The sequence below is a fragment of the Colletotrichum acutatum genome (assembly GCF_030867785.1).
Source record: "Colletotrichum acutatum strain CBS 112980 chromosome Unknown BDZ83scaffold_1, whole genome shotgun sequence".
Taxonomy (NCBI): Eukaryota; Fungi; Ascomycota; class Sordariomycetes; order Glomerellales; family Glomerellaceae; genus Colletotrichum; species Colletotrichum acutatum.
In genome coordinates, this window is record NW_026848995.1 from 866,501 (window position 1) to 892,330 (window position 25,830).

General features: G+C 53.2%; 7 protein-coding genes and 1 non-coding gene across 8 annotated transcripts; 2 read left to right on the forward strand and 6 right to left on the reverse strand.

Moving 5' to 3' along the window:
• Positions 1-2,447: 2,447 nt before the first annotated feature.
• BDZ83DRAFT_597149 (uncharacterized protein) lies at positions 2,448-2,698 on the reverse strand. Its single transcript, XM_060506886.1, has one exon. It carries the CDS (start codon positions 2,684-2,686, stop codon positions 2,483-2,485), a length of 204 nt encoding a protein of 67 aa, XP_060371952.1. The 5' UTR covers positions 2,687-2,698; the 3' UTR covers positions 2,448-2,482.
• A 101-nt stretch (positions 2,699-2,799) lies between these two features.
• On the reverse strand, positions 2,800-3,770 carry BDZ83DRAFT_9185 (uncharacterized protein). Its single transcript, XM_060516005.1, has 2 exons — positions 3,560-3,770; positions 2,800-3,094 (listed from the first exon to the last, which is right to left on the reverse strand). The coding sequence occupies exons 1-2, from the start codon at positions 3,605-3,607 to the stop codon at positions 2,879-2,881; spliced, it is 264 nt and encodes an 87-aa protein (XP_060371953.1). The 5' UTR covers positions 3,608-3,770; the 3' UTR covers positions 2,800-2,878.
• Positions 3,771-8,948: 5,178 nt separating this feature from the next.
• Positions 8,949-9,698, reverse strand: BDZ83DRAFT_564385 (uncharacterized protein; the record flags this gene model as incomplete). Its single annotated transcript, XM_060503635.1, has 1 exon — positions 8,949-9,698. The coding sequence occupies one exon, from the start codon at positions 9,696-9,698 to the stop codon at positions 8,949-8,951; it is 750 nt and encodes a 249-aa protein (XP_060371954.1).
• A 1,113-nt stretch (positions 9,699-10,811) lies between these two features.
• Positions 10,812-11,918, reverse strand: BDZ83DRAFT_9389 (uncharacterized protein). The gene has a single exon (XM_060516019.1). It carries the CDS (start codon positions 11,764-11,766, stop codon positions 11,167-11,169), a length of 600 nt encoding a protein of 199 aa, XP_060371955.1. The 5' UTR covers positions 11,767-11,918; the 3' UTR covers positions 10,812-11,166.
• Positions 11,919-12,448: 530 nt separating this feature from the next.
• On the reverse strand, positions 12,449-15,481 carry BDZ83DRAFT_9414 (hsp70-like protein). Its single transcript, XM_060516021.1, has 6 exons — positions 15,230-15,481; positions 14,798-14,975; positions 14,465-14,630; positions 13,470-14,374; positions 12,951-13,231; positions 12,449-12,897 (listed from the first exon to the last, which is right to left on the reverse strand). The coding sequence occupies exons 1-6, from the start codon at positions 15,270-15,272 to the stop codon at positions 12,629-12,631; spliced, it is 1,842 nt and encodes a 613-aa protein (XP_060371956.1). The 5' UTR covers positions 15,273-15,481; the 3' UTR covers positions 12,449-12,628.
• A 1,359-nt stretch (positions 15,482-16,840) lies between these two features.
• On the forward strand, positions 16,841-16,921 carry BDZ83DRAFT_t3. The gene has a single exon. It is a non-coding gene; the product is annotated as a tRNA-Gly (tRNA).
• A 4,172-nt stretch (positions 16,922-21,093) lies between these two features.
• Positions 21,094-22,328, forward strand: BDZ83DRAFT_9591 (eukaryotic initiation factor 4E). The gene is made up of 3 exons (XM_060516029.1): positions 21,094-21,427; positions 21,481-21,552; positions 21,609-22,328. The coding sequence occupies exons 1-3, from the start codon at positions 21,215-21,217 to the stop codon at positions 22,095-22,097; spliced, it is 774 nt and encodes a 257-aa protein (XP_060371957.1). The 5' UTR covers positions 21,094-21,214; the 3' UTR covers positions 22,098-22,328.
• A 448-nt stretch (positions 22,329-22,776) lies between these two features.
• BDZ83DRAFT_746301 (AMP-binding enzyme) lies at positions 22,777-24,731 on the reverse strand (the record flags this gene model as incomplete). The annotated part of the gene is made up of 3 exons (XM_060513246.1): positions 22,777-24,039; positions 24,106-24,401; positions 24,500-24,731. The coding sequence occupies 3 exons, from the start codon at positions 24,729-24,731 to the stop codon at positions 22,777-22,779; spliced, it is 1,791 nt and encodes a 596-aa protein (XP_060371958.1).
• Positions 24,732-25,830: the final 1,099 nt, after the last annotated feature.

Genomic DNA, 25,830 nt, shown 5'->3' on the forward strand with positions numbered 1-25,830 from the left:
AGTACGTCAGGTTCGGTTCTCCTTGTTTTCAAAACAGAGTCTAACCAACATGACGAGCGAATGAGTCGAATGAAGTGGTGTTTGTTCCTTGATGGCAAGGAGGAAAAGGTATGAAAACCTTTCAGTTCGTTTCTTTTCACCATCCAGAAGACAGGATGTCATGATGCCCCCCTTCCCCTCTAACGTTTGCCTCACTCTCCTCTCCGTTTCGTTCTTTGCTCCTTTTTTTTTTTTACTCTGCTCGGAAAAATCTTTGTCTGCCCAAGCGGGATCAGAATACCGTCAAGACGACTTTGGTATGAGAAACGGTTGAAGTCAACCTTACTGCTGGGGAAACACTCAATAATGAGCAAGGCACTTACTCAGTGGACTGCACCCCGCGGAAGGATCAAAATGCTATTGCTAGAGAATATGCAAGCAAAGGCGATCTCAGGATTTTGCCTTCTTCCCTCCCGAAACGCCCGTTGAATCCTACGAACTACACACACCACATGGCACATGGCTAAAGGGGCAAAGACAAAGCCAAAAGGATCTAAACCCGCGCCTTCGCGCCGCGCCGCGCCGTGCCACGGCGTGTATGTGCTCTCCCGCCGGGGCACAGCAGGAACCAACGGGCGGGCTCAAGCCAGTGGCACGGCGGCAACAGGCGACAACGGGCCAGCTAGTCTCGGGGCATTGTGTCCACTTTGCCGCAAACTGTGCCGGGCCGAGTGCGAGCCAGGTGAGGTACCTAGTATGTTCCGCTTGGATATCTTGTACCGAGGCCCAAGAGGAAAATGACATATTCGTCCCTAAGCCTCTGCCATATGCGGGGGAGAGAGAGGGTGTTGCCGAAGGTTTGCGAATGCGGGAGGATGAGGAAAGTCACGGCGCTCAACCTCCCCGGCGTCCTCCGCGATTTTCCCCCACCTCGGCGTCGCACCCGAAAGGACCCATCCAGTGATGTTGGCTCCTTTTCCCCGGATCATGAGGTGGGCAATGTTGTGATCGGGTTTGTCTTGCGATGGTCTGGATTCGTTCGTTGCTGGCTGTTGCCCATAGAAGGAGGGAAGGCCCCAGCGCCGGTTCTCGTGGTCCCTTCCGAGAAATCCTCTTGTGGCCTCCGACGCGGCCAATGAGGAGCCACCCGCGCCCCGGGACCCGGGGCAAGAACCTTGGCCCCTTCGGCTTCCTCTTTTACTTTCCCATTCCATTTTCGAACGACGTTGGAGACTTGGGAAAGAGCCTCAATTGGGGCCGACCGAGGTTTCTCCACTTTCCCCGGATATTCCAATTGTCATGATATCAGATCTGGTGACTGCGAGGGCATTCACAACCGGAACTTCATGATCTCGAGTTGCGGCAAGCCTTCACGCTTGTCCCCACGCTCACTTTGCGTAGGTACCCACACTCTGCAGTCTGCACCAACCCCCTGCACTTTTCTTTACTTATTTTTTTTAATTTCATTTCAGCAAGTTTTCTTTTTTTTTTTTTCGCGGCGGCGGCGGGTGTCTCGCGTTTTTTTTTTCTTGCTTTCAAGCGCACCAACCCCACGTCAGCTGCGGATAAGGCAAGAGAGAGCGACTTGAGCATTTCTCGCATTGCACACTCTCCCGCGCTGCTGTCGTGACATGGAGCTCAGCCAATTACAGGCCCACGTGCAACAACGTTCCCGCTCTGGAAACTTCAGGATGCCTATCTAGAAGGTCCCGTCTGGGTCTGGGACTGGGACTGGGTCTAGATCCAAGTTCCCAGAAAAGAGCCACCAAAATAATTATCAATAGCCCCTCCCAACAAGGGCCGATTTGATACTTGGTTGATAAGGGTTTCAGGAGCGACCGCAGGAGAGAGGACCGTGGAGGCCCGTATTTCCTCTTTATTTTTGTCCTATTTGCTGCCTCCTTTTCTAGACTTGACATCTCCAATCCGAACATCTCATGCTTCCAGGTTCTTGGCGGGTTTGGGAAACTTTTCTGATCTAAAAGCGTGAATGCAAAGTCGCAATACGCCCCTCCGGGGGAGTGACTGAGAGTTGAGACGCTCGGATGCCCAACCCCCATCCATCTGTTGCAGAACACCTCAATTCAAGCGCGATAAGGTCAAAAGCGGAGCCCATTCGCATAGAAAACACACCTCAGGATTATCAAAATTTAGATCTCTTGGCTGGGCGAGCTTTTTGTTTGAGAAGATCAAAATACAACACCATCCCGGTCGAGCGCAAGAGTCTTCGGTCTAATTGATTCATACCCTTATGGCACCTTGCTACCTAGCTTGTTTTGACACCCACCGCAAATAGTCTCAGTCAACTCTCTCCAACGACGGGTATGAACATAACAAGAGGTAGCACATCATTTTTGCCCATGCATGTGTCATGGCTTTTGAGAAACACCAGATCCCGGCATTTCCTATTTTGTGCAATACCTGTTCTGAACCTGTGGCTATTGTATTGCCCACCTCACCCTAAATCTCAATCACGCCCTCCCTCTGACTCTAAACCATGGCGTTACCGTAACGTGATGTCTGTGGTCTGTGTCTCTCTGCACGCCTGCTCTGCCCAGACGGCTGGTCCGGGAGATGCACCTTGAGTACACACGACGCGCGCCATACGCAGTACACAATTTCTCATTTCTCGACACAGAGTAGTGTACGATAGGCAGCGTGCGATACGATGCGATGACCTTGCCCCTCCCCCTCCCTCCATGTCCATAGTCCGTCCCCCCTTCCCTGTCCCCCTTCTCCATCTGCGCCCGAGGACCCCCAGTATCAACTTTTTTTTTTTTCTTTTGTGAGCAAACCCGGCTTGAGACGGCACCCACCGTGTGACTCGGCAAGCTACCCGTCACCTTACCTTTGAATTCTTGCCCGTGGGCCGGGTGGAAGGGGGTGGTCTGCGACCAGGTCAGCCAAGCTCACACCTCCCGTGTCCTCCGGTGTAATCCAAACTTATAAAGTTGGACGGCCCTCCCCTCCCATCCAGTGTCTCCCCTTCTATCTGTATCCCAACGCTCTCATCCTTTCTCGACTCTACTCGCCGAACTCTCAGTGTCTTCAAAGCAGTTGATCTGTTCTCCCACACGCCGATTGCCAACTCTCGCAACCAAAACAAGCCCCACACCAAACAAAACCAGAACAACAATATTCAAAATGTCTTCTCCCGTCGACAACTCCGTCTTCCTCTCCCTCGCCCCCACCACCTCGTCCTCCTACCCCTTCAGACAGCAGCAGGCCGCCGCCGCAGTCACCACTACCGCCGCCGCCACCGAGCCGGCGCCCCTCAAGCGCCGCACCTCGAGCATGAGCAGCGACGGCAGCAACGGCCTTCGCTTCCTCAAGCTTGGTCCCGTTCACTACGGCGAGCACCCCGACGAGCACAAGTCTGACTGGCACCCTGCGCTCCTCGGCTAAGATGCTCTTGAAAGGATAATGATTCTTCTTTCTTGAATTGTTTTTTTTCCCCCACATCATTAAAGCAAGCCATGTTCATGATTTTTCCATCGTATCAAGCCATCAAAGTCTGGATACCAAAGGTGCAGGAAACCAACAAGGCAGTTTGTGCCCAAAAACAAGCGATTAGACGAGCTAAGGGGAGCTCTGGGAGGACGAGCAATAGGCGCTGGATCATTTTCATTTTCTCTTTTTTACATCATTGAGTACAACACCCGAAGAGAGTAGGGCAGATTGTCTCTTGGGCCGGCAGGAAACAAACCCCCCATTCGTTTATCGTTTATAGAGTCTTGGGAAACGGGATGGGACACGGGACCGATTTACACAGAAAGAAAGACAAAAAATACCAAATTGGAGTTTCTGACGGGAACAAATCATCGTGTCAAGATTTGCTACTGCGTATGCCTACATGTGCTGAGAATCCTATTATGTGAGTCTGGTACGATTGCCATCAAGCCACTGCAGAACCGGTCCGGTCTCTTTCCTCTTACACACATTCGGCAACAAGCGGATGAAGAAAAAAATCGGCATGCAGCCTAGACTCCAGAGAGTTGGAGGGGATGGGGGGGGGGGTGTGGTGGGCACATCACCTCCAGTCTCTCTTCGGCTGTGCCGCATTCTCGGGAAGCCTGTGAGTAGGTGCATCACACATTGCCGGGCTACACGGATCAAGGGAAGGAGGAAGGACTTTGAGGAGCGAGAGCGACATTGGTGGGAAGAGGGGCCAGAGGCTTGGAGCTGTCAAAGTCGGGGGGCCCAGCTCGCCGAGACTTTCCCTGCTCCCGGAAGATTGCTTGGAAAGACGGTTGTTGTAACATGACTATGTTTACGCGCACTTACAAATTGCAGACAGAGAAGAGGAGAGAAAGAGTGAGGGAGAGAGCACAGCAAAAGAGGGAAAAGGAAAGGAGCAAAGACCAAGCTTCTGTGATGTGGGCCGCTCTTCATGCAATGATCTGACATGCTAAACGGACCACCCCCGCTGACCAAGGTGGGAATAAGTGGAATGCGGTAGAACGCGTCGTGTCTTGTCAATCCGGGCTGGCGGATTGGGGAAATGATTGCTGATTGTGCAAAGACACAAAAAAATCTGGGGAGGACGAGGGGTGGAAGAGACATTTCCTCAGAGACAGCTCATCGTCACACCCTTCGATGTGCGAGACCTCTCAAAAGGGTGTGGGGTGATGGTTTTGATTGGAGTAAGCCGGAACGACTTTGCCTTGATTCTTTTGCGAATTTTGGCTACGTTTGCGTTTGTCGTTCGTTGTGCATTCCAAGCACGCAAACGTTGTTGCGATCGAGTCTCTTCCTGTTGATTGCTTGGGGCTGTCGCCAGGACGAGAGGTGTGGAATGGAGGGGGAGGGGATGAGCACTGACAAGCCTGCTGCTGCACCGAGGGTCGATTCCCTGGGAGAGGCGGGGGGGAGAGAGAGAGACAGACACCTGCTTTCGACGAGACGCACGTGGGGTAGAGACTGGGTATCACGACCGGGGTGTCACGGTGTGTTGATTTCTGGTCTACTGTGTATGCCGAGGCTGAGCGGGTTCGATAGTTTCACAAACTAGTTTCTCTTCCGTCCTTCTCTTTGATTCCTCTCAATTTCACGATATGCCATTCAAGTGGTGTTGATGTAGGTGGTAATTATGACGTGCAAACCTGGCGTGGATAGAGAAGGGTTGTATTTTAAGTCTTGTCTAGTCTAGAGTTTCTCTAAGAAAGGGGGGGAAGGGGACTCAGGAGAGGGGGGGGGGGAGAGGGGGATGCCAGCACCTGGAGTTTAATCGCAGTCGCGCAGGAGACTCGGACTTGGTTCGCAAATTCCCACGGGGAGGGTCCTGCTGTTGCAGAGTGCCAGAAGACAACTGAGAGAGTTTCGGAGACGACTCTGGCATTTGTGCGGACGTCACATCTGGTTCGCCTGCCTGCGAGTCAAGCTCTTATCTTGCGCGGCCGAGTTGGGGTTTACCTTGCTCTACTGTCTACGTCTTGTCTAGTCTGGCAACTTTGGCTAGATTGTTTGGGACGCGCGCCCATCTGCCTTTTAACACACGTCTTTCTACTGGCATGTTTTGTTTGCCGGCTTCTGCTCAATCTCCGACACGCTGGTCACCCGTCACCGTTGTCATGTAAATGAAGAAAGCAAAAGGTCTAGTGTTCTCGTAGGTGGGACAGGAAGGAAGATCGACGGGGCTTTGCATCTGGCATGTGACCGCCCTTGGCAGGCCTGCCGAGCCTTCAACCCTGGTTCGCAATTACCGCTTCAGGAAAGTTCTCGGGCTTCAACTCGATATGTGCAACCGTGACTGAGTCGAGTTGGCGGGTCAGCATCGAGGCCACCATAGGCGAGAAAGACATGGGCGAGAGGCTCTATGGATTGTCGGTGGATGATACAATCTGAGCCTCTGTTGACGTCACAAACAACCATGAGACGAGTTCTGTGCCTGCTTATCCAAACATGTGCTGGTGCCTACTGACATGTGGCATCTTATCTGGGACTTGACGACTGTACCTATCAAGGTGCCCCTTGAACGGCGCACAGAGCTGCTGAAAGGAAGCAAACAGTTAGAAACTCGAGAACGGGGGTTTTTTCGCGCTGTACCTGACCAGTCGGGTGGGGGGGGGGGGGCAAAGACAGCGTGGCAGGCAAACTCGAGCGGCGAGCGGGCCGGGCCCGGCCCTCCGACACGCGCCAAGATTGGACGGGACGAAAGATGTGCAATGCCGGCCGCTTGTCGTCCCAACTCTACCGTGCCTCCTTGTCTGATGATTTATCGAAATAGTAGCAAGCGTTTACAGCGAGGTGCACGGTATCCGTCCGTACGGTTACAGCCGAATGAGTGAACCTCAGCTCAAGCGCGATGACCAGGAAGAAAACACTATAACCACTGGAAGGCGCCCCCCCCCCCCGGCACAGCAGCCGATTCGTGAGGTTTTACGCCAAGCTGACTTATTGTTCGAGCGACAATGGCAATTGGGGGTCCCCAATCACTGAGACTTGAGAGAGCCAAAGCGTGGGGAGGGGGGGGGGGCTTTTCTTGGGGTGGGATGTGTTGCTGATCCACAAGGTTTTGAAGCAATCTATCTTCTTGGCGGTTTGGATGCGCTGGCCTCTGCGAAACGGTCCTTGCGGTGCAACAAAGGGGGGAGGGAGCATTGGGGAGATCTTTGTTTCTATGTAAAGATCCTCCCGTCTTGGGGAGGAGATAGCGTAGCATTCGGACACGGCGTGAGGCTCGTTCCCTCGTTTCGGGGGCCATTCTTAGACCTGAGGCGACGGGGCTGTGGATTCGGGGGGGTCGGGGGGTTTCTGGTGTTTTTGGACACGGGTAAAGGGGAAGAATTGGCCCGTGGCCAATTCTATGGATAAAATAGGCCGCTCCGGAAATAATCGCGGCCCCACTCGGGGCTATGCCGGGGCCATGGTCGGGGCCGGAGCCATCGGTGAAGTCACTTGGAGCATATGCATAAGCCGTTTCTCAGGAATACACGAGTTTAGAACAGCGAAATAAGTCTGACCACGATCGCCTGGAACTGATTCACGCTGCTAGGGCCGGAAAGATGAAGCAGAGTTGGTTTTATGCAGGGCATTGGGAGTAAAGATTACTCGTGGCTAGCCTACCGCGGCGCCTACATTTAAGACTCAAGGGAGTAGATCCAAAAGGCGTTCTGCTATCCTAAAGAGCAGACTGGGATCCACCGAAAGTGAAGTACCAATTTTACCGTCCGGGGTACCAATGTACAGAGAAGGATTTGGATTGTCAAACTCATGTGTGTTATGCCCCATCTAGGTACTTTATGACAACAGCAGTTATGGATATGTGCCACCTTAGTGTGTTAGACAGTTTTTTTGCTTCTTCTTAGTATATCACACCCTTCCTTGGTGAACTGCACGTAGTAGGAGACCAGCTATACACCGCCGCTAGGTTTCTCAAAGACTAGGGTGCTCTTAGGAGAAAATTTTGTGTCGTTGGTAGGGGACTTGGCCCTGACTATACTACACCCAGACCAATCGACACGGCGAATTGGGTACGCAGTCAGTCTTCAATCGTCACCTTCGTGCGCTTGATCTAGCGCGAATAAACCTCGGCAACGGGCGGTTCTCAGAGAGGCGAAGGGCAAGGTGTCTGTCCTTGGCGGTATAAAATTGGTAGCGCAAATCTCTCCAATTCCCTGGCGAGTGAATTTCTCTGATGAGGAAGAAACAGCGTTCTTCCACTAGGCGAAATCCCTCCGGCTTCAGAGGTGGCTGTCTTCCGTGTGGCGTCAAAAGATTCCCAGATCAAATTTTCAGAGAATGTATACGAGGTCACCCCGTATCCGAGAGCTTGCTTAAGTACTTGATTTGTAGAGCTCAGTTGTCACCTCGTTCGAATTGATAAATTAAACAAAGGTTCTAGGGCTTCGTCATCTGAATTCCCGTCACACTGCGGACCATTGCCATGGCCTGTAAAGCGCTACTTTTGTTTGATTTAGAAGCTGTAGGTAAGCCTTGGGGCTGCAATGTTGTCAGAGGAGATTTGAATCCTGCGTGTAAACGATTCCAATGGGATAGAAACTTCCGCCTACTCAACGACACGAGTATTGCAAAGCGAATTGGAGATCAAGATCACCTCATCTCAAGGCGTTCTCCCTTTGCAATATTGGTATCCTAACAGCAGGGTGCAGTCAACCATCTCAATGTCAAAAACCCGGCGTCGAGACCTTTTCCGCAAAATCGAGCTAAGTGAATAACAGTTATGGATATCAATAAGATCCACATCTTTGCAGCATCCTGCGCGGCCAGATCCTTCGACAGGTACTGTTGTGGCTATGGAGAGGTTATTTGCAAGCATTTGCTGACTGGAAGTATCCCCGCCAGAATTTTGCATTCTCGGTAGCCGAATCACTCGCTTCCAGTACTCAGAATAAGCAAGAGATCGAAAGAAGGCTCTGCAGACTATTGGGATGTGGTGAGAAAACGGATGTCGTCACGTGGAAAACCCAATTTTACACCGGTCCAGATGGGCCGCTCACCATGTTGCCTGCGTCAAGGGTGTATATCCCAGTCCCTTTCCTATTCTTCTTTTGTCCTCCCTCAATCTCAATATTGGAAGCCGTAGGCATTATAGGCAGCCTATTCCCTTCCCATTCTAACAACAAATATCGGGCCTGGTGACCGAGTGGTGAAAGCCGTGAAGTGCTGACTGTGTGCGTGATGCTCCGTACTCTTCAGGACTCCGGCGTTCAATTCTCGGTCGGCTCCTGTTGTTTTTGCCTCTTTCTTCTTTGATTACTGCCTGAAGGTAGTCTTCAATTTCTTTGGTGCACTTTAGACCGTGGATAGATGTGCTCAGCGATTTCTCTGTACTGGAAGATAGAACCTTGGCCTAATCGAGGCTTCGAAGATCGTATACTTCAAATGGTCATGAGAGCTCCAGCAAGCACAAGGCCTTTGGGCTTTTGCATTGAATGACTACACACGATCCTAGCCGCCATACTCTTCCAAGTCATGAACATAGGATTCCCGAAACAGCCACTGAGCAATCAGACCACCACCCGAACGATACTGAGCTCGTGATCCTGGCCATAGCTAGCGGCAAGCCTCCTCCAGTTAATCGGGATCAGCTGCCACGGCCCCTTCCGCTGTCCCTTGCAGCAGGCCACACCCTCGTGGAACTCACACCAAAAGTCGCGATGAATAGGGTCGACGTAGAGGTCGGCCGTCTCCAAGTCCGGATCAGCCAGCAGCCGCAACAGAGCCTGAAACGGTCTGGAGTGGGCAAAGGCGTCGTCACGCCGCGTAATGGCGGCCCTCCGCGACTGGGCGTCAAAGGCACTCTGGTTGAAGACAATCTTGTCGGCGCTCGTCGGATACAGCACGAGCCTGAGATGCCGTAGGGAACCGTTCAGAATCATGTCGGCCACGGCCGGGGAGACGTGGGTCTGGAAGACGTTGCCTAGGCGGCCCGGCGAGAGCTCGAGGTGCTTTACGCGGCGGCGGGCCTGGGGATTACCAAGAAGCCAGGGGCTGCCGCCGTCGCAGATGGCGCGCTCGACGGCGGCGCGGGGCCCCGTTTGGAGGTTGAGGATGAAGCGGTTCTGTTCGTAGAAGAGGGCGGAGCCGGCGGCGTAGAGGAGCGGGTGAGAGAGGAGCAGGTCGTGCGGGAAGGGGATCTCGGAGAATTCTGTGGGACCTATCTGGATTGGATTTGGGAGTACGCAGAGGTAGGATATGATTTGGTCCCGGATCTCGACGGGAAGGTCAAAGAACTGGTCGAAGGTGCGGGAGGCCATCTTGGCGGGTTCCCGACATGGTCGGTGGCAAGTAAAGATCAGCAGGGGATGTCCTGGAACCTCATGAAAGACTTCTGGAAGGAAAGTCTTCCATCAGATTAGATCTGCAAGGAACTAAGTATTCAGATGCTGCTGTGGTGTATATGAGGAATGAGCGTAGTAGTGACACCGGGACTGGCAGAAGGTGGGGTTGCTGATTACGTGATTGGCTGCGAGGTGACTCAGCCCCACTGTGGCGATCGAACTCCATGCCATCGTACCTCTGCCCTGGTCAGTTCTATTTCGACTTCACACCATCTTCTGTGGCATGTCATTGATGTAGCTGAGATAGGTAGGGTGCCTACGGCGAGGCAGTCTAAATAGATACAATCCCCTCATCTGTTGTCCTCTTAAGGTGGAAGAGCACTACACTTCGGATGAGCGTGGAGTATTTGAGCAACACATCGTGGTGTAAGACGGCGTCGATGCAACAAACATTGGGGACGAGGTGCAAGAAACATTCTTCTGGACCATAGCACATTCTTCTATTAGAAATCGATCTAATCAAATCTAGCGATGTTAGCTCTGTCCAGACGGTATATTCTCGCTATTTCAACGTGCCAATATACCGACATCCCCTTCGCACCTTCTCTTTGTAAGAACAAATAAAAAAAGAGAAAAACAAAAGAAGAAAAAAATTCGTTGGCCACATGATGAATCAAAACACCGCCGCCTGAAAGCCTCGGGAGCATCACCGAGGCAGTCACCCGATCAAGCATCTCAACTCGTGGTCGGTGACAGAAGAAGCATTACTATTCCCTATGCTCCTTCCTGTGTCGCCTGAGGCATGGACTGGTCTACCTAGAATTCTACAGGTAGCATCACCTCTCCGATCTAGGTAGGCTATGGTGATCTACGTATGGAATCAGATCTTGCATTGATATTCTGAGGAAAGCGCCCCTGGGCTGGAATGGCTCGGCTGTTGACCACATCCGTTCTTATTTCTGATCTACCAGCCTACAAGTTCTCGTGAATAGTCTTGTCAGTTATAGCGCATGGGAATTTATGATCGAGATTTGTTACAGCCAGTCTACTAGTATCGGAGAGGGTATGAAGAGAAGTTGGACATTGGTCGAAATTGATAGGCTGCCACACACATTCGAGCGTCTTCAACCGCGTGAGAGCCTCCGTTCATGGTAGGATGTAACCTGGGACTCATACCAGATAATCCGAGTCCGCACTGCCGTCAGAAGTTTCTAGACCTGCACTGTCACACTATTCGTCAGTTTAGACGAGTAATTCGCTGCCCTCTTCGAATACTTGTCTGCATACCACCACTTCCATACATCAATTTTCACCGATCGGTGACCAAGTCCTGCGTGCGCTACAAATGCCCGTTCGCCATTTGTTATCCGCCAGATCCGGGCATCCTTCAAACTTGTTTGTCCACGTACAGCTTGACTTGCGCGATGCCCGAGCATCGACGTGCTCAGCCCATAGACGACAGGAATAAGAGACGTCCTGCCCCGGCACACATTCTTTCTTGGTCGTAATTCAAAGGATCTGTGGTGGAATGTACGATAGAGCGTATCCATCTAGATGTATCAAGTGATATGTAGCGGGGTTCCGGCGGGTATGCGAGACGAAATTTGTCCTGACCAAGGTTCTGGGGATATGCTTCCTCGTGGAGGGTCCGACGGGAAGGCATTAGGGCTGCTCTATCCGGACCTTGAACTACTTTCTGCGGCGGATTCTCGTTGGAGCTAGACGCACTCACAGCGCATCTTCTCTGAGAGAAGCGTGGTCTAGGCAAATCCAGCACCCACGTGAGGGAGATGACATCAATAAGACGAGTTGAACTAAAGGACTTTTCTGAGCTGTCCGATGCCACCAAGCAGTAGTCGTCGACTGACGTCCATAGCCAAGACATTGAACTCAATGACAAGTTTAGCAACCCACATACTACCAGCTCGTCTGTTATAAGGCCCAATCGCCGGAGCGCTTTCCTCAACCACCCAGTGTAGGAAACCGACCCCACGTTATACGAGACCATACTGAAGCCTACGGCGCCTTTTGAAAGACTTTCCATGAAGTGCGCAACGGACTCAGTGTAATGTCAAGCTTGCGTTGCTAAGTCTAATGTGGGCAAACGCCCCGCGACGCCACACATACACAGAGACATTGTGGCGGCGACGGTACTGGTGTGATCTCAGAAAAGGGAGAGTTCTGTCTGGAGAGAGCGTAGTTACACAAACGGAACGAAACGCGACAGTAGTGGCTAGTTGTGGCCAGTCGTGCTATAGTTGCGGCTGTGGGGACAATACCTTGCTTTAGTAGTCATCTCCAACAGGCATTATCTCGACGAATATTCACTTCTGATTAAACCACCGGCGATGTTGGCAGTTGATAACAACACCAATGGGAACACCAACGAGGTGACCGATGAGGACATCAATGAGGACAAGGATAGTAAAGGGGATGGCGATGGCAATGTCGTGACCAGTAGACCTCATCCGCAAATTTGTTGGCAGCGTTCACGTCATGTCGACATCACATCGTATCATTCGCCATATCGAACCAAGTTGAAGTAAGACGTAATTTCATTTCATGTCGCCCTGATCCTTTCTACAGTTCTATGAAAGCCGTAGAAGACGGCACCTGGTAGGCATTCATACTCGCCCGAGAGTCATGCCAGTGTCGTGTCGTGTGTGTGTGTGAAGGGGTTGTGGAGGTATATGGGGAAGGCGGCGGGAAGAAAGGAGGAACTTTTAAGTGCCTTTTGATATCACCTGACCCAAATTATTCGCATCCTGCCTGGCCGTAATCTGCTCGGCCACCCAAACGCAAGAAAGTTGAACCAGATACACCGCATTGAAGCGGCCTCATCAAAGCCGTAAACATCCTCCGCGCGAACAAAACACTAGAGATCTTTCTCTCATGTTTTGAAGCATTTATCGGGAGGACATAGCCTTGGTCACGAGACGCTTGAGAGCGAGCTCCTGCTTCTTCAGCTCGTCGGCACCGCTGTCGGTGATCTCGAGGGCAGCCATGGCCTCGGAGACCTGCTGCTCGATCTTGTCCTTCTGGCCACGCTTGAGCTTGAGGGACAGCGTGGGGTCGGAGATGATCTCCTCAACACGGCCAATGTAGGACTCAAGCTGCTGCTTGGCCTCGAAGCGCTTGCTGAAAGCCTCATCGTTGGTCTTGAACTTCTCGGCGTCTAGGGAGGGATTAGCATTCTGTATCCTGAAGAAATGGTCGAAATGAACTAACCGTTGATCATGTTCTCAATCTCGGAGGAAGAGAGCTTGCCGACAGAGTTGGAGATGGTGATGTTGGCGCTGCGTCCGGAGGTCTTCTCGGTGGCGGTGACCTTGAGGATACCGTTGACATCGACCTCGAAGACGACCTCAAGGACGGCCTCACCGGCTCTCATGGGAGGAATGGGAGCAAGAGTGAATTCACCCAGGGAGGTGTTGTCCTCGCAGTTGACACGCTCACCCTGGTAGACGGGGAACTGAACGGTCTGCTGGTTGTCGGCAACAGTGGTGAAGGTTCTCTGAGGGGATGTTAGTTTTTGATCTTTACAGCGGGTCAATAGAATGCGGAAGGAACGAGTGCTCTCCTCCTGCCATGCAATTCACGCATGGAAGGAAGGCACTGCCACGGATGAAGAAGGCGTTAGCGCCAACAGAGCGCCCACTACCACGATAGTCGCGGACAGGCGAAAACATCAAAAATCGAGAAAAATCAACGAACTCAAAAAACGGAAAAGGAAAATGAGGGTTACATTCCTTCTTGAGACAAGGTACGTTTTGCCCGCGAGTGACGACGGGAGCGAAGATGTTACCCTCCATGGCGACACCAAGGGACAGGGGGCAGACGTCGAGCAGGAGAAGGTCGGCGGTCTCGGCGGAGGTGGCCTTTCCGGAGAGGATACCGGCCTGGACGGCGGCACCGTAGGCGACGGCCTCATCGGGGTTGATGCTCTTCTCGAGCTTCTTGCCGTCGAAGAACTCGGACAGAAGCTTCTGAATGCGGGGGATACGGGTGGAGCCACCAACGAGGACGATCTCGTCAACGCCGGACTTCTCCATGGAGGCATCCTTGAGAACCTGGGCAACGGGCTCGAGGGTACCGTTGAAAGCCTTGGCGTTCAGGTCCTCGAAACGAGCACGAGTGATCTGGGTGGTGTAGTCCTCGCCATCGAAGAGAGAGTCGATCTCAATGGTGGTCTGGGCACCGCTGGAAAGGGTACGCTTGGCACGCTCGCAAGCAGTGCGGAGACGACGGAGGGCACGGGGGTCGCCAGAGAGGTCCTTCTTGGTCTTGCGCTGGAAGTCCTTCTTGCAGTGGTCAAGAAGGTTGGTATCGAAATCCTGACCACCCAAGTGGGTGTCACCAGCGGTGGCCTTGACGGTGAAGACACCGCCCTGGATGTTAAGGAGGGAGACATCGAAAGTACCACCACCCAAGTCGTAGATGAGAACGTTGCGCTCCTTGCCAGACTTGCCGGCACCAAGACCGTAGGCAATGGCGGCAGCGGTGGGCTCGTTGATGATACGGAGGACGTTAAGACCGGCGATGGCACCGGCGTCCTTGGTGGCCTGACGCTGGTTGTCGTTGAAGTAGGCAGGGACGGTGATGACGGCCTTCTCGACCTTCTTGCCAAGCTTGACCTCGGCAATCTCCTTCATCTGTTGAGGGGGTCAGCATGCTGCGCGTTGACAAAGATATGTGATAGCCAGCTGTTTTGTTTCCGGTCTCATCACCAGAGCAAAACGCACCTTGAGGAGGACCATGGAGGAAACCTCCTGGGGGGAGAAGGTCTTGGTCTCGTTGAGGTACTCGACCTGGACCTTGGGGTTGCCACCCTCGTCGACGACCTTGAAGGGCCAGGACTCGATGTCCTTCTTGACGGTGGGGTCATCGAAGCGGCGACCGATGAGACGCCTATCAAAGAATGCGTTGTCAGCGATTTGTAGTTGTGTATTTTTTTTTCTCGCTGTCTGCTATTGCTCCGGATTACCCCTCCTTGGGCGGGGAAAATTCTCACCCACCCCGGCCCAGGTAGGAACCACGGAGCAACAGCGGACGGGGAAAACGGCGAGGCTACTCACTTGACATCGAAGACGGTGTTGACGGGGTTCATGGCAGCCTGGTTCTTGGCGGCCTCACCGATCAGACGCTCCTTGTCGGTGAAGGAGACGAAAGAGGGCGTGGTGAACGAACCCTGCTCGTTGGCAATGATTTCGACATTGGTACCCTCGTACGTGGCAACGCAAGAGTAGGTAGTTCCTGTGATGAGAGGACTCGGTTAGCCTGACATGTTCTTTCGATAATTGTAAAAGTCCTCCTCGAGTCTCTCCTTCCGTGATAGTGTGTTGATGTTTGACGATATTTTGCAGCGTTGGCGGACGTGATATTGTTCGTGATATCTGAAGTGACCGAACCCCTCAAAGTTGAGCGGCGACCGGTATCGCCACAAAATAACACCCCTCTCAAAAAGAAAAAGAGCATCATCCATCAGCAACAGGAAAATAAAGACTCACCCAAGTCAATGCCAATGGCACCATCGTAGACCTCGTCCGCCATTTTGAGAGATTTGATATGCACAAAGACAAAAAAACGGCCTGTGTGAATGGGGGAGGGGGGAGGATTGAAGGTTGGGAGGTTTGCGCGGAGGAGAAAGATATGTGAAGGAGGGCGGGCGGGCGACGTGGGGTCCTTTCAAGAAGAATTTCTCTCGCTCCAGTCGCTCAACACAGGATTTTTGTGAAGGCCGAAAAAAAAAATCAATTTCGACTTTTTTTCTGGGTCCCCCTAGCCCCACCAACCACCCACGACCACCCTCGACCACCTACCCCCTCCAGCGCTGAGACCGTGCTACTAGCGCGCGGGCCATGCCACAAAAATTCGAGAGATTCGAGGGCGGCGAAGCAATTTTTTTGCCATTTCATCCCGCTGTGGCCCTTGCTGGTGGGCTGTCTCTTATCTTATCGCACCCTGGCCCGCCATTTTCTCGCTTACTGCCACTCTCTCTGTCACTGAGAGTTGAGGAAGGTGCCTAGCCGAAGTTGAGTTAACTGCAGGTTGCAGCCACCTGCTCTGCACCCGACTCGGGACACTGTTTGAGAGCCTCTTGATGGTGTCTGGCTGTATTTCGGTACTTTGCAAAAGTACCTAACAAAAGTTGACATTGTCTTCTTTGGCTTCAAGTAATAGTTTGCTAACCCAGACAAAGAACGCAGTCATTAAGACCAAAATACTCCGTACCCATCCTGACTTTTAACAACCTGCAACACCTCCCCCCCTCGTCCACATGCCTTGTTGAGCTTGCCTTACTACTACTCGTCCTCCCTCGTGCAGGTACCGGCGCTTAGCACCATTTGCAAGTACTTGTTCCATGACATTGCTTTTCTCACCGCCTGACTCGACTTGGACAAGCAACCTAGATGCCTACCAGTGGACTCCCGGCTTTCTGTGGCAATCCCACGGGAAACCCCTTCCTCTCAGCGGCAAATCAGTCTCAAGTTGCCATGATTGTGGTTACCTGCTCAACTGTTTTCAGTCTCGTGACTGCTCGGCCAAAGAGGACCTTCATGCAAGATATGTCGGGCTCCCCGAAGTCGGTTGGTTGCCCAGCCAGAAAAAGAGTATCCCTCTTTTTTTTTTTGGCCATGATACCGTCCCCAACTCAGGTCCCCATGCACGTGTATTTCGTTGCCCCTCAGAGAGTTCCTGGAGGGGTCCTTCCCAACTTGCCAATGCCTGCCAAACGATTGGCTTTCGCTTGCCCATTCAGACGAACGGCCGACCTCTCTCTCGCAGAGAAGCAACCCGACAATGTCCCGAGAATGTCGGCCGAGATTGAATCTAAGCATCCCTCTTGCGTACCTTTTGTCTTTCTAACCGCGGCAATCTGCTCTTGTCGGACATTTTTTCAACACTTTCAAAGTTGCAGGCGGGTGGAGCCGCCGCCGCCGCTTGCAACTATCAGTCGCCCCGGGAACCGCAACTCGCGAGCCCACCGAAACCCTCATGCACGAACCCTCGCTCCCCACACACAACCGCCATACGCCCGCTTTGGAATATACTTGCCTTCTCGTCGCAATAGTCCCAACCAGCTCGTCCGGCTTCGATAACCGGATATCTGATCATCTGCGTCGATGGTTTAGTGGTAAAATTCTCCGTTGCCATCAAGCAGCGTCGGGGAGCCGGGGGTTCGATTCCCCCTCGACGCAATTCTTTTGCCGTATCTGTCTTTTGATGAGCCCGGATGTCTATTTTTGGTTTGTTGGATGACGTGCTGGCTCAGTGAGGTGACTAGAGTGCCCCTGGGATCATCATCTTCAGTCTTTCTTGTTCATGATCCTCAAGAGAGTGTGTCATTACAAGCTTGCAGTGATCCTCTTCATAAACCTCCTCAATGTTGCCATAAATCAACAACAACAGCTTACATGACTCTCCCTCTGTGAGTGAAATTTGGTAAGGAATTTACATTCTATTGCTCACTTAGCTGTCGACTCAGGCGAAAGCCCGCCTGATCCTCACGTACAAGCCACGCCATCATCGCCGAAAATTCATCCCTCCAGGCCCAGTCAAAGCTGCCTGGTAAAACCAAATTTCTAAACACCCTGATCGGTCCCAGCACGACCGGACGACGGATCATATGCAGAGCCCGCCCCACCCTCATGGCTCCGCCTGCTGTATTCGTCCCGCAGTTGATAGACGTATCTCAGGAGCTGAATGAGCAAAGCGTACATCAGAAGCTGCCAGAATAACGGACGGACGATCACAGAAAAGTATGTCGGTTTAGGTCGCCTCATCCCACATGCGTGGTCGACAAGCGAGCGCAGCGATGGGTCAACCTCACCAGTGTGGCGCCAGAGGGTATAGTAGGCCGTCCGAGACTCCAGCAACCTTCTCCTCTGGCTACCAATGGGCTCTTCTCCATTGGCACCCTCGACGAGCGAGATTCTCTGAACGACAGGGACGAAGGAAATCAGGACTCTCGACAACGGTGGTTCTATCGGCGGTTCTCTGAATCGACTCGTCGAAGCGACAAACCCATGAGACGTTGGGCTCAGTAAGGCGTTGGACGGTATTGGCAGTACTCCTGGATCAGGGATCTCAAAGTCGCCCGGCACATAGAGTTCGTCGGGCTCACGCCATTCAAAGTGAAGAACCTCGGGAGACAGACGAATGTTGACGGAAAGCCAAGCCGCGTAGGCCACGTCGTGGTGAATCATCTGGAAGATTGACCGAATAGACGGGTTCGGGCCGTTCTCGGGCCAGGTCATCCTCACCCAGGTCAGAATTGGCCTTATGAGCAAGAAGGCCTTCATAGTATAATAGTCCACTTGCTTCCAAAACAGAGGTGGCAGGCCATGATTCTCTTTCAATAGCATTTCCACCGTTTTCGCTCTCAGGTCCGATCGCCTGAAACCTAGTAGGCAATCAGTTGCTGTGTCTTGTTCGTGGATTCTTGGATACAGGGGGAAAATCAACCTTCGTGCCTCATGAACTGCTTGTCTTGATGGAGTAGTGAAAGCCGCTGTTGGTTGTCTGCGCCAAATAGCTGAAGTGATAATATTTGCTCCTCAAAAAGCTTCAAGAAGAAGGCCCTCATGACGAGTATTCGTTTGTAGTCGCAGGCAATCAGATCATCCCAAGGACTCTTATCTCGCGGATCTGGCCGGGCAACTTTCTCGATAGTACGTTCCAACTCCGAACTCTGGTCGCCAGTGACCACGGACCAGACGGGTCCTGGAGGCGGAACATCGCCGACTTCGAAAATTTGCTTGGCGTGGAGATTGATATTTGATATGATGGCGGCATAGTGACGCGTAAAGAAGTCGTCTGTAAGCGAAGAACGTGGAAGGCCCCATTGCAGGACGAGTCGTTCGGGGCAAAATCCTTTCAATTCTTTGAGGTCCTTGGACGCAAATGCTCTGGTTGCTGATGGATTTGCTTTCATGTTCTTCCTATTCTGTTGCGCCGTCGAACTGCAAGCCTCGCTACAGTTCGGACCATGCGAACTCGGATACGTTGGTGCCATCTTTAGGGCTTTGAGGATCGATTCAAACGTTATATGTTGCTCGAGAAGTTCGATGGGTGGATATGGATCTGTCGACGAAATTCTAGATGGTCGAAAACTGCCAATTTGGGATGGGTTGCTCGAGAAACGATATCGCCTTTGATGATCAGCTATCTGTACATCGCGACCGCGTCTCACGCAGCGCCGCCTCGATTTTATGAGTATCACGCTGCTTGTTCAAGTGCCTTGCCATACGAGCATGCTCTGCAACCTAAATGGGCCGCTGTGTTCCATAGCTTCGGTTGCCGTCCTTGCGAGGATTCAAGGGAGGGTGCGTGACAAAGAACACTCGGTCATTATCATCGATGCCATTATTGTTTGTCTCCAACATGCTGGCATCTGATGGCGTGGACCTAATATAGAAATTCCAACGAGGTACAGGCGATGTATGTAGCGCCTGAGAGCTACGCAACGGAACAAAGGCAGCTTATCCTTCTTTCACCCTGCATTCCCATCCTAGCTCTTGGCCGACGGTGTAATGGGTAAGCATAAGAGTAAGCAGAACAAGTATCCTGTCTCTTTCACTCAAGTCCAGGAGCACAATGCAGCTCTTCCAGAATCACCGTACCTCTATTCATTGAGACGATGTCAATAGAGCCTCGATGCATGTGGGGCGGAGTGTGCAATGACTGAAACGAGCAGAGCGGCCTGGCCGAAACGAACCCCAGAGCCATCACCGCTCAAGCCGAGCTCGACTCGCTTGAGTTTTTGAGTGCAGAAGAGGGTGGTAGAGGATGATGGGAAAGATGCCTAGCTTGCGTGTCGTTTGACTCAAGATGACGAAATTTTGTTCAGGCCACCTCATTCGCAGGTCACGTATTGCGAGAGGGGTGGGAGCCTCATAAGAAACAATAGCAGTTCAATTTATTGGCTGTAATTGGCGACGGAAGAGACTTGGGAAAGCTTCTGGAAAGGTCTCCCCCAGGTTGAAGCCAGAAATATGATGGCGGTGCTTCAAGGCCAGATAAAAGCGTGATGTCGAAACAAGGATGTGTCTTCTGGCGTAGGAAGGGGCAAGGAGAAGGGGTCAGGAGGCGACGCTCGGTTCAGGCCGAGTACGGAGAGGACCGTCACAACTGCAAAAGGCTGCAAACAGGTGGTAGAGGGATGAGGATTAGAAACAGGAACTAGAAGGAACAATCCGGATGACAGGAGCAGAAATGGAGCAAGCACACGCCTAGGAGTCGGAAGCTTCGTCTGAGCTGTTGGACATGGGTGAATCTGAAGGCAGGAAAGAAAAGTTATCTGACTTATCAGCCTTGAGCAACGACGGGCAACGTAAGCTAAAAGTCAACATGAACAGTCTCATACTGTTATTAGAGACCGCTAGTCTTGAAAAGACAGGAGTGAAGAAAAGCAACTCAACACTGGCGAAACGGATTGCATGGCGTGGAAGACAGACATTCAACAAGCCTCACGACACGACACGGAACGGAGTTACAAGGTTTGTAGGCTGACAAGTGCTGCTATTGGAGCAATTGACATCCACTGGGCTGCTTAAAGTTCCGCATACCTGGTCTTGAATGGGACCAGACTGACCTTGCCCTGGATTATTCTTGACCTTCGCTTCTTGAGGAACCTGAGGTGACGGCACGGTATCCATCAGGCTAGGCTCACCTCGCCTCCGCTCTCACCTTGGGCAACCGTCAACGGGCCCCGGGCTCACCTAGAATCCCACTGATGTCGGGGGCTTTCCTTCGCCCTAACTAGCACCCCGGGACCGCACCTCACTGAGTGGGTGGGCATCTGCCTTACGTGCTTGGTGTGGCAGTTGTGCTAGGTCGTAATTGTGAGGTGCCCTGCGCAAAAAATAAAAAAAAACCTAGGCCTCACCCACCAAGAAGGTACTGAGGTAAACCTTGCTACACCCCACTTTTCCACCGTCTTGCTCCCCTCCCGTTGGCCAAGCCCGCTTGGGCATTTTTTTGCGACTGGAAAGGCTCTCTCGCTCGCAGACTCAGACTTCTGTTTGCTGCGCGCAATCCCTCGCAAAGTGCAAAACCCATCGCAACTTCCCAATTCTCGACCTCGTCGTCTCCCCACGAAAAAAACAGAACGTCACCGCTCGTTCTAATCTTTCCTCTAATCCGCCCTGTCCGATCCTTGCTGACTTGCCTGGCGCAACGTCGGAATCTCCCCCACATCCGAATACCTGGTAGGAAGCAATCGCCCTCCAGCACTTTCCCAATAGTGAAGCGAGCAACCGTCGTCACCACCACCTTCAGCCACTCTCGTGCGGAACCCTCCCACTTTCCAACTCTTCCACCTTACAACCGCGACCAGCGACCTCTTTTTACTTTGGCTTCTTCAACCTCCGAGATAGCCTAACTCGCCTTTTCCTCCAGAGATTGTTCCCCAGCACCTCTGACAACCTATTCTACCCCTCATCGGTCCGATCCGTAATCAGCCCGAAAACACCACAACAAATCCGTTCGCGATGGCGACTTCTGTGCAAACACCTACGAACCCCGACCAGCAGGTCGACCTCTCCACCATTCCCATCTCCCCCGAGGGCGGTGAGAAGAGCGAGACCAAGGAGAACGACTCGGAGAAGCCTGTTACCGTTTTCCACGACAAGGAGAACTTCAACGTCAAGCACCCTCTGCAGAACAAGTGGACTCTCTGGTTCACTAAGCCCCCCAGTGGAAAGGTTCGTCTATTCCGATTGAGAAAGGCAAGTGGCCAGACATTAACGTGGAGTAGGGCGACAACTGGAATGACCTTCTGAAGGAGGTCATCACCTTCAACTCAGTCGAGGAGTTTTGGGGTGTCTATGTACGTGCACCTTCCTTCCCCGCGGCCCCTCTTATCGCTCGCTAACCATTGACCAGAACAACATCGCCCCCGTCTCCGAGCTTGCCCTCAAGTCCGACTACCATCTCTTCAAGGCCGGCGTTCGCCCCGAGTGGGAGGATGCCCAGAACAAGCACGGCGGCAAGTGGTCCTACCAATTCAAGGAGAAGCGCAGCATCCCCATCGACGATCTCTGGCTTCACGTCATGTTGGCCGCTATTGGCGAGACCCTTGAGGCTGAGGACGACGGAGAGGTCATGGGTGTTGTCGTCAACGTCCGCAAGGCTTTCTTCCGTATCGGTGTCTGGACCCGTACCATTGGCAAGAGCATTCCTGGCCGTGGTGACGGAGATGTGGCTGGTGGCAAGGGACGCTCGCAGGATAAGGGCCGTGACATCCTCCTGAACATCGGCAAGCGCTTCAAGGACATCCTGAACCTCCCCGCCAACGAGGTTGTCGAGTTCTCCGGCCACACGGACAGCGCACACAGCGGAAGCAGCCGTGCAAAGGCCAAGCACACTGTCTAAAGCGATGGACACAGCCTCTGAAAAAACCACAGAAACGAATTACACAAGCTTGCACCACATGCTCACCAACGCATTTTATTGGAACCTATGGGCTCCACTACCAATCGAGAAGGCCGACTTCCGTCTGCACGGCATCACTTCTCGTTGCACTTTCTCAGCCGACTTCTTTTTATTTTTTATTTTTTGCCTGATGCCAGTGGGGGGAATACGGGGGCAATGCTACGCTATGCATCGATGATAACGCATCTCTGGGGCGGAAAAAGTTCTCTCTTATGACAGTCCTTGGAGCTCGACGAAGGCGTTTGCTGAGAACGAAAAAAGAGATCAATGGGTTTTATGGAACTTCTAGACGGCCATGATCGATAGTACATAGGCGGATGCGAAATATCCGGAATAGATACCTAGGTTTAGGCCAGAATGCCCTGGTGCACGCACCCTTTATGAAATGAAGGTTGTTAATTATGCTTCTCCGCAACAGGACATTGTCTTGGGAGTTATATCTCATCACTACAATCTCACTTCGTAAAGGGTACACAGTGAGGGGGTCGATGCTCAATAAGGTATATATTTTATCTAAATTCTATGCAGCATTCCGCCATGTCCTAGTCAAACAGGTATATGTGTATGTCATATTGTGAGGTGAGGGGAGCAGTATCCACGCACCAGTAGCTGCTTATTCTTACAATTCATCACCGCTAAACTGGTCCTCAAAGACAGCCTGGACCAGTTGCTTCTTGTTGATCTTGCCCATGGCGTTGCGCGGGATGTGGTTGACGACCTTGAGCACCTGGGGAATCTTGTAGTTGACGAGCCGATCCCGGAGAGCCCTTCGCATCGCCATCGGGGACCAGTGTGGGACGACGTCCGTGTTGAGGATGACGACGGCGCCGACCTTGGAGCCCCACTTGCCCGAGGGGACGGAGACGACGGCGGCCTCGGCCACCTCAGGGAGGGAGAGCAGCTCGCGCTCGACCTCGAGGGCGCTGACCTTTTCGCCGCCCGTCTTGATGATGTCGGCGCTCTTGCGGCCCTGGATAAAGTACATGTCGCCCTTGGCCCATGACGCCTGCGCGGCGTTGAGCCCCGCGTTCGGGACCGGTCTCCGGACGGCGACGTCGCCCGTCTTGAACCATTTTCCCTTGCCGTCCTCGCCTTCGACGAACTCCTTGGCTGTCGCCTCGGGGTTGCGCCAGTACTCTTTAAAGATTGTGGGACCTCGGAGCTGGATTTCGCCGGAGCGCTCGCGGCCCGTTTTGGGGTCGACGTCTTCGCCGGGAGGGATGACCAGGCCGGTGTCCATGTCGACGAGGCGGGCTTCGACGCCGGGCAAGGGCCAGCCGACGCTGCCGTCGACGCGGTCGGCGAAATCGAGACCGCAGGAGAGGGCCATGCCGACCTCCGTCATGCCGTAGCGTTCGAGGAGGACGTTGCCCTTGGACAAGGTCTTCCAGGCCTCCTTGATGGGCGTCGGGAGGGCGGCTGAGCCGGAGATGGCGAGGCGCATATTGCGCGGAGAGACGGCTTCTCGTGTGGGCTCGGCGGGGTCGAGGGGGAGGAGTTTGTGGGTTGCGAGGAGACGGGAATAGACTGTTGGCACGACGGTGAAGAAGGTGATCTTCTCCTTTGCGATGTTCTTGTGTGTCCCATTTGTGCCATTAGTCCCGTTGACCCCGTTGGTACCGTTGGTACCGTTTACACCATTTGTGCCGTTGGAGGTGATGTAGGGCGCGGCGAGGCGCTTCCAGACCGCGTCGGCGTTAAAGGGGAACATGAACTCGATCGTTGAGCCTGACAGGAGCGGCGTGAGAACAGCATTGACCGTGCCGTGGATGTGGTGTAGTGGGAGAACGTGGAGGAGGTGGTCGGCCGGGGTGTAGTTCCATGCTTCGATTAGGGATTTGGATTGCGCCGTGAGGACGGACTGGGGAAGAAGGACGCCTTTCTAAGGTGGAGGATTAGTGATCATGTTCGGAGCTTGCCACTCGAATTCAGAAAGGGAGCAACGAACCGGTCGGTTGGTGGTGCCTGAAGTGTAGAGCATCATGCCTGCGCCGTCGGCATCGGAATTGTCCAGTTCAACTTGCTCATGCACGCTGCCACCGAGGTGCTTCTGGAGTTCGACTTGCGTCGGGCTTGAGAGGAGCTCTGTAGCGAGAACCTCCCTTGTTTTTGCGGCGAACTTGGCCGAAGACACGAGCAATGACGCTTCACTCTGATTTAGGATATACTGGAGCTCGGCGGCGGGGAAGGCTGGAGAAAGAGGTACGGCGATAGATCGCGCGGCAAAGGCAGCGAGGAGGGTCACTAGAAATCAAGAGAGTGTTAGAATCGAGGCGCATTGTTTGGGCCACAGCCAAAGGAGTCTAAGAGCTGTTGTGTAAGGGGTATGCGACATGGCTTACCTACATAGTCGTAACTGTTCTCTACCAAGAATGCGATGCGCTCGCCATTGAGATCTGACTTGCCCGCTGAGTCTAAGAGCTTGTTCCGCGTGCGGCGGACGTCGCCCAGGAGCTCTCCGTACTTGAAACGGCGGCCGGACAAGGAGTGAATTACAGCCGTGGACTCGGGGTCATGTTGGGAAATGGCCTCGAAGAGAGGGATCCTTGGGAGGGATGTCGTTGTTGAAGCCATTCTTGCGGATTGCGATGCGCGCGCGGCAGCAAAGGGTCGGGATACGGGACGGGAGAGATTGAAGCTTGCGGAAGCTGTAGTACCGGCGACGGCGGCGGTGGCGAAGGCTGAGAAGGGGGATATTCGGCAGCAACAGCAGCAGCCGGGCCGTCGAGCTACATTCCGCACACCGGAGGCCAACATAGGTGTGGGGAGGGGAGGAGGAGGGGAATAGATATGCGTCGTTATCAATTGCGTTATAATTAAAGGGGGATCGGGAACACGGCGCTGTGACGGAGTGGATATTGGGGGGAGGGGGGAACGGACCCCGGAAGTTGCGAATGGTTGCCCTCGGATCTGGTCGCGGCAGCTGTTGGCGTGGGATTGCAGTTTGGGTGCGTATGTGTGTGTGTGTGGTGGTATAGACTGGTAATATTTTTTGGCTTCTGTCAGGTCCCGGATCGGACTTCTCCCTGCAGGACCGCCGGCAGGATCTGCCGAAGACCGGACGGAAAACTTGGTGGGTTAAGTGTGGCTTGCCCGGACATCCTAGCAGATTCCTCCCCTCTAGTTGAGGCTTGACTCTTTTATGGAGCTCCGGAGTTGAAGGTGTGAAGACTAGAGAGACACGGAGAGGAAACCCGTCAGATGGTGTGTGCGCCTGCGCGGGCAGGTAGGTATTGTACTGTGGCACCGTGGGTTGTTGGTGCGTTTTCACGGCCCAGCGCCTTGGGATCAGGTATTGGTATTTAGATGCCGTGATGCATCAGTCCACGTCCATTGTATCCGTTCCTGGCCCTAGGATGTCTAGCGGTGGGGGAACCATTCGAAGCGGCCGACGTTTCCCAAGCGGCACCTACCTCTACCTACCTATCCGTCCCTCCATCGTATAGCGTGTGGGTAAACCTCCGAGGTTGTTAGGTATCCAAGTGTGCCAAGGTAATGATACTTGCGGTCCTCTCGACGTTTCTGCTCTCTCTCTCTCTCGTTAGGCTGTTGTGGTTGTTGTCACTGATCGAGGAGGTGGTGAGTCTGCTGCATCTCTGCCCGCTGCCGACCGACAATGTTACCGTACCACACGTCACTACATTCGATATCCATGCAAGGTGCCTGGAAGCTC

Excerpts from the sequence above, each read along its gene's own strand:
- BDZ83DRAFT_9389 (XM_060516019.1), bottom strand. The coding sequence starts at position 11,766 with ATGGAAAGTCTTTCAAAAGGCGCCGTAGGCTTCAGTATGGTCTCGTAT.
- BDZ83DRAFT_9414 (XM_060516021.1), bottom strand. The coding sequence starts at position 15,272 with ATGGCGGACGAGGTCTACGATGGTGCCATTGGCATTGACTTGG. Across the intron at positions 14,976-15,229 it reads TGCCATTGGCATTGACTTGG|GAACTACCTACTCTTGCGTT; the intron begins GTGAGTCTTTAT and ends CTCTCATCACAG. Across the intron at positions 13,232-13,469 it reads GTACCTTGTCTCAAGAAGGA|CTTCACCACTGTTGCCGACA; the intron begins ATGTAACCCTCA and ends CCCTCAGAGAAC.
- BDZ83DRAFT_9185 (XM_060516005.1), bottom strand. The coding sequence starts at position 3,607 with ATGAAAATGATCCAGCGCCTATTGCTCGTCCTCCCAGAGCTCCCCTTA. Across the intron at positions 3,095-3,559 it reads TCCTCCCAGAGCTCCCCTTA|GTGTGGGGCTTGTTTTGGTT; the intron begins GCTCGTCTAATC and ends TGGTTTTGTTTG.
- BDZ83DRAFT_597149 (XM_060506886.1), bottom strand. The coding sequence starts at position 2,686 with ATGGACATGGAGGGAGGGGGAGGGGCAAGGTCATCGCATCGTATCGCA.
- BDZ83DRAFT_9591 (XM_060516029.1), top strand. The coding sequence starts at position 21,215 with ATGGCGACTTCTGTGCAAACACCTACGAACCCCGACCAGCAGGTCGAC. Across the intron at positions 21,428-21,480 it reads CTAAGCCCCCCAGTGGAAAG|GGCGACAACTGGAATGACCT; the intron begins GTTCGTCTATTC and ends AACGTGGAGTAG. Across the intron at positions 21,553-21,608 it reads AGGAGTTTTGGGGTGTCTAT|AACAACATCGCCCCCGTCTC; the intron begins GTACGTGCACCT and ends ACCATTGACCAG.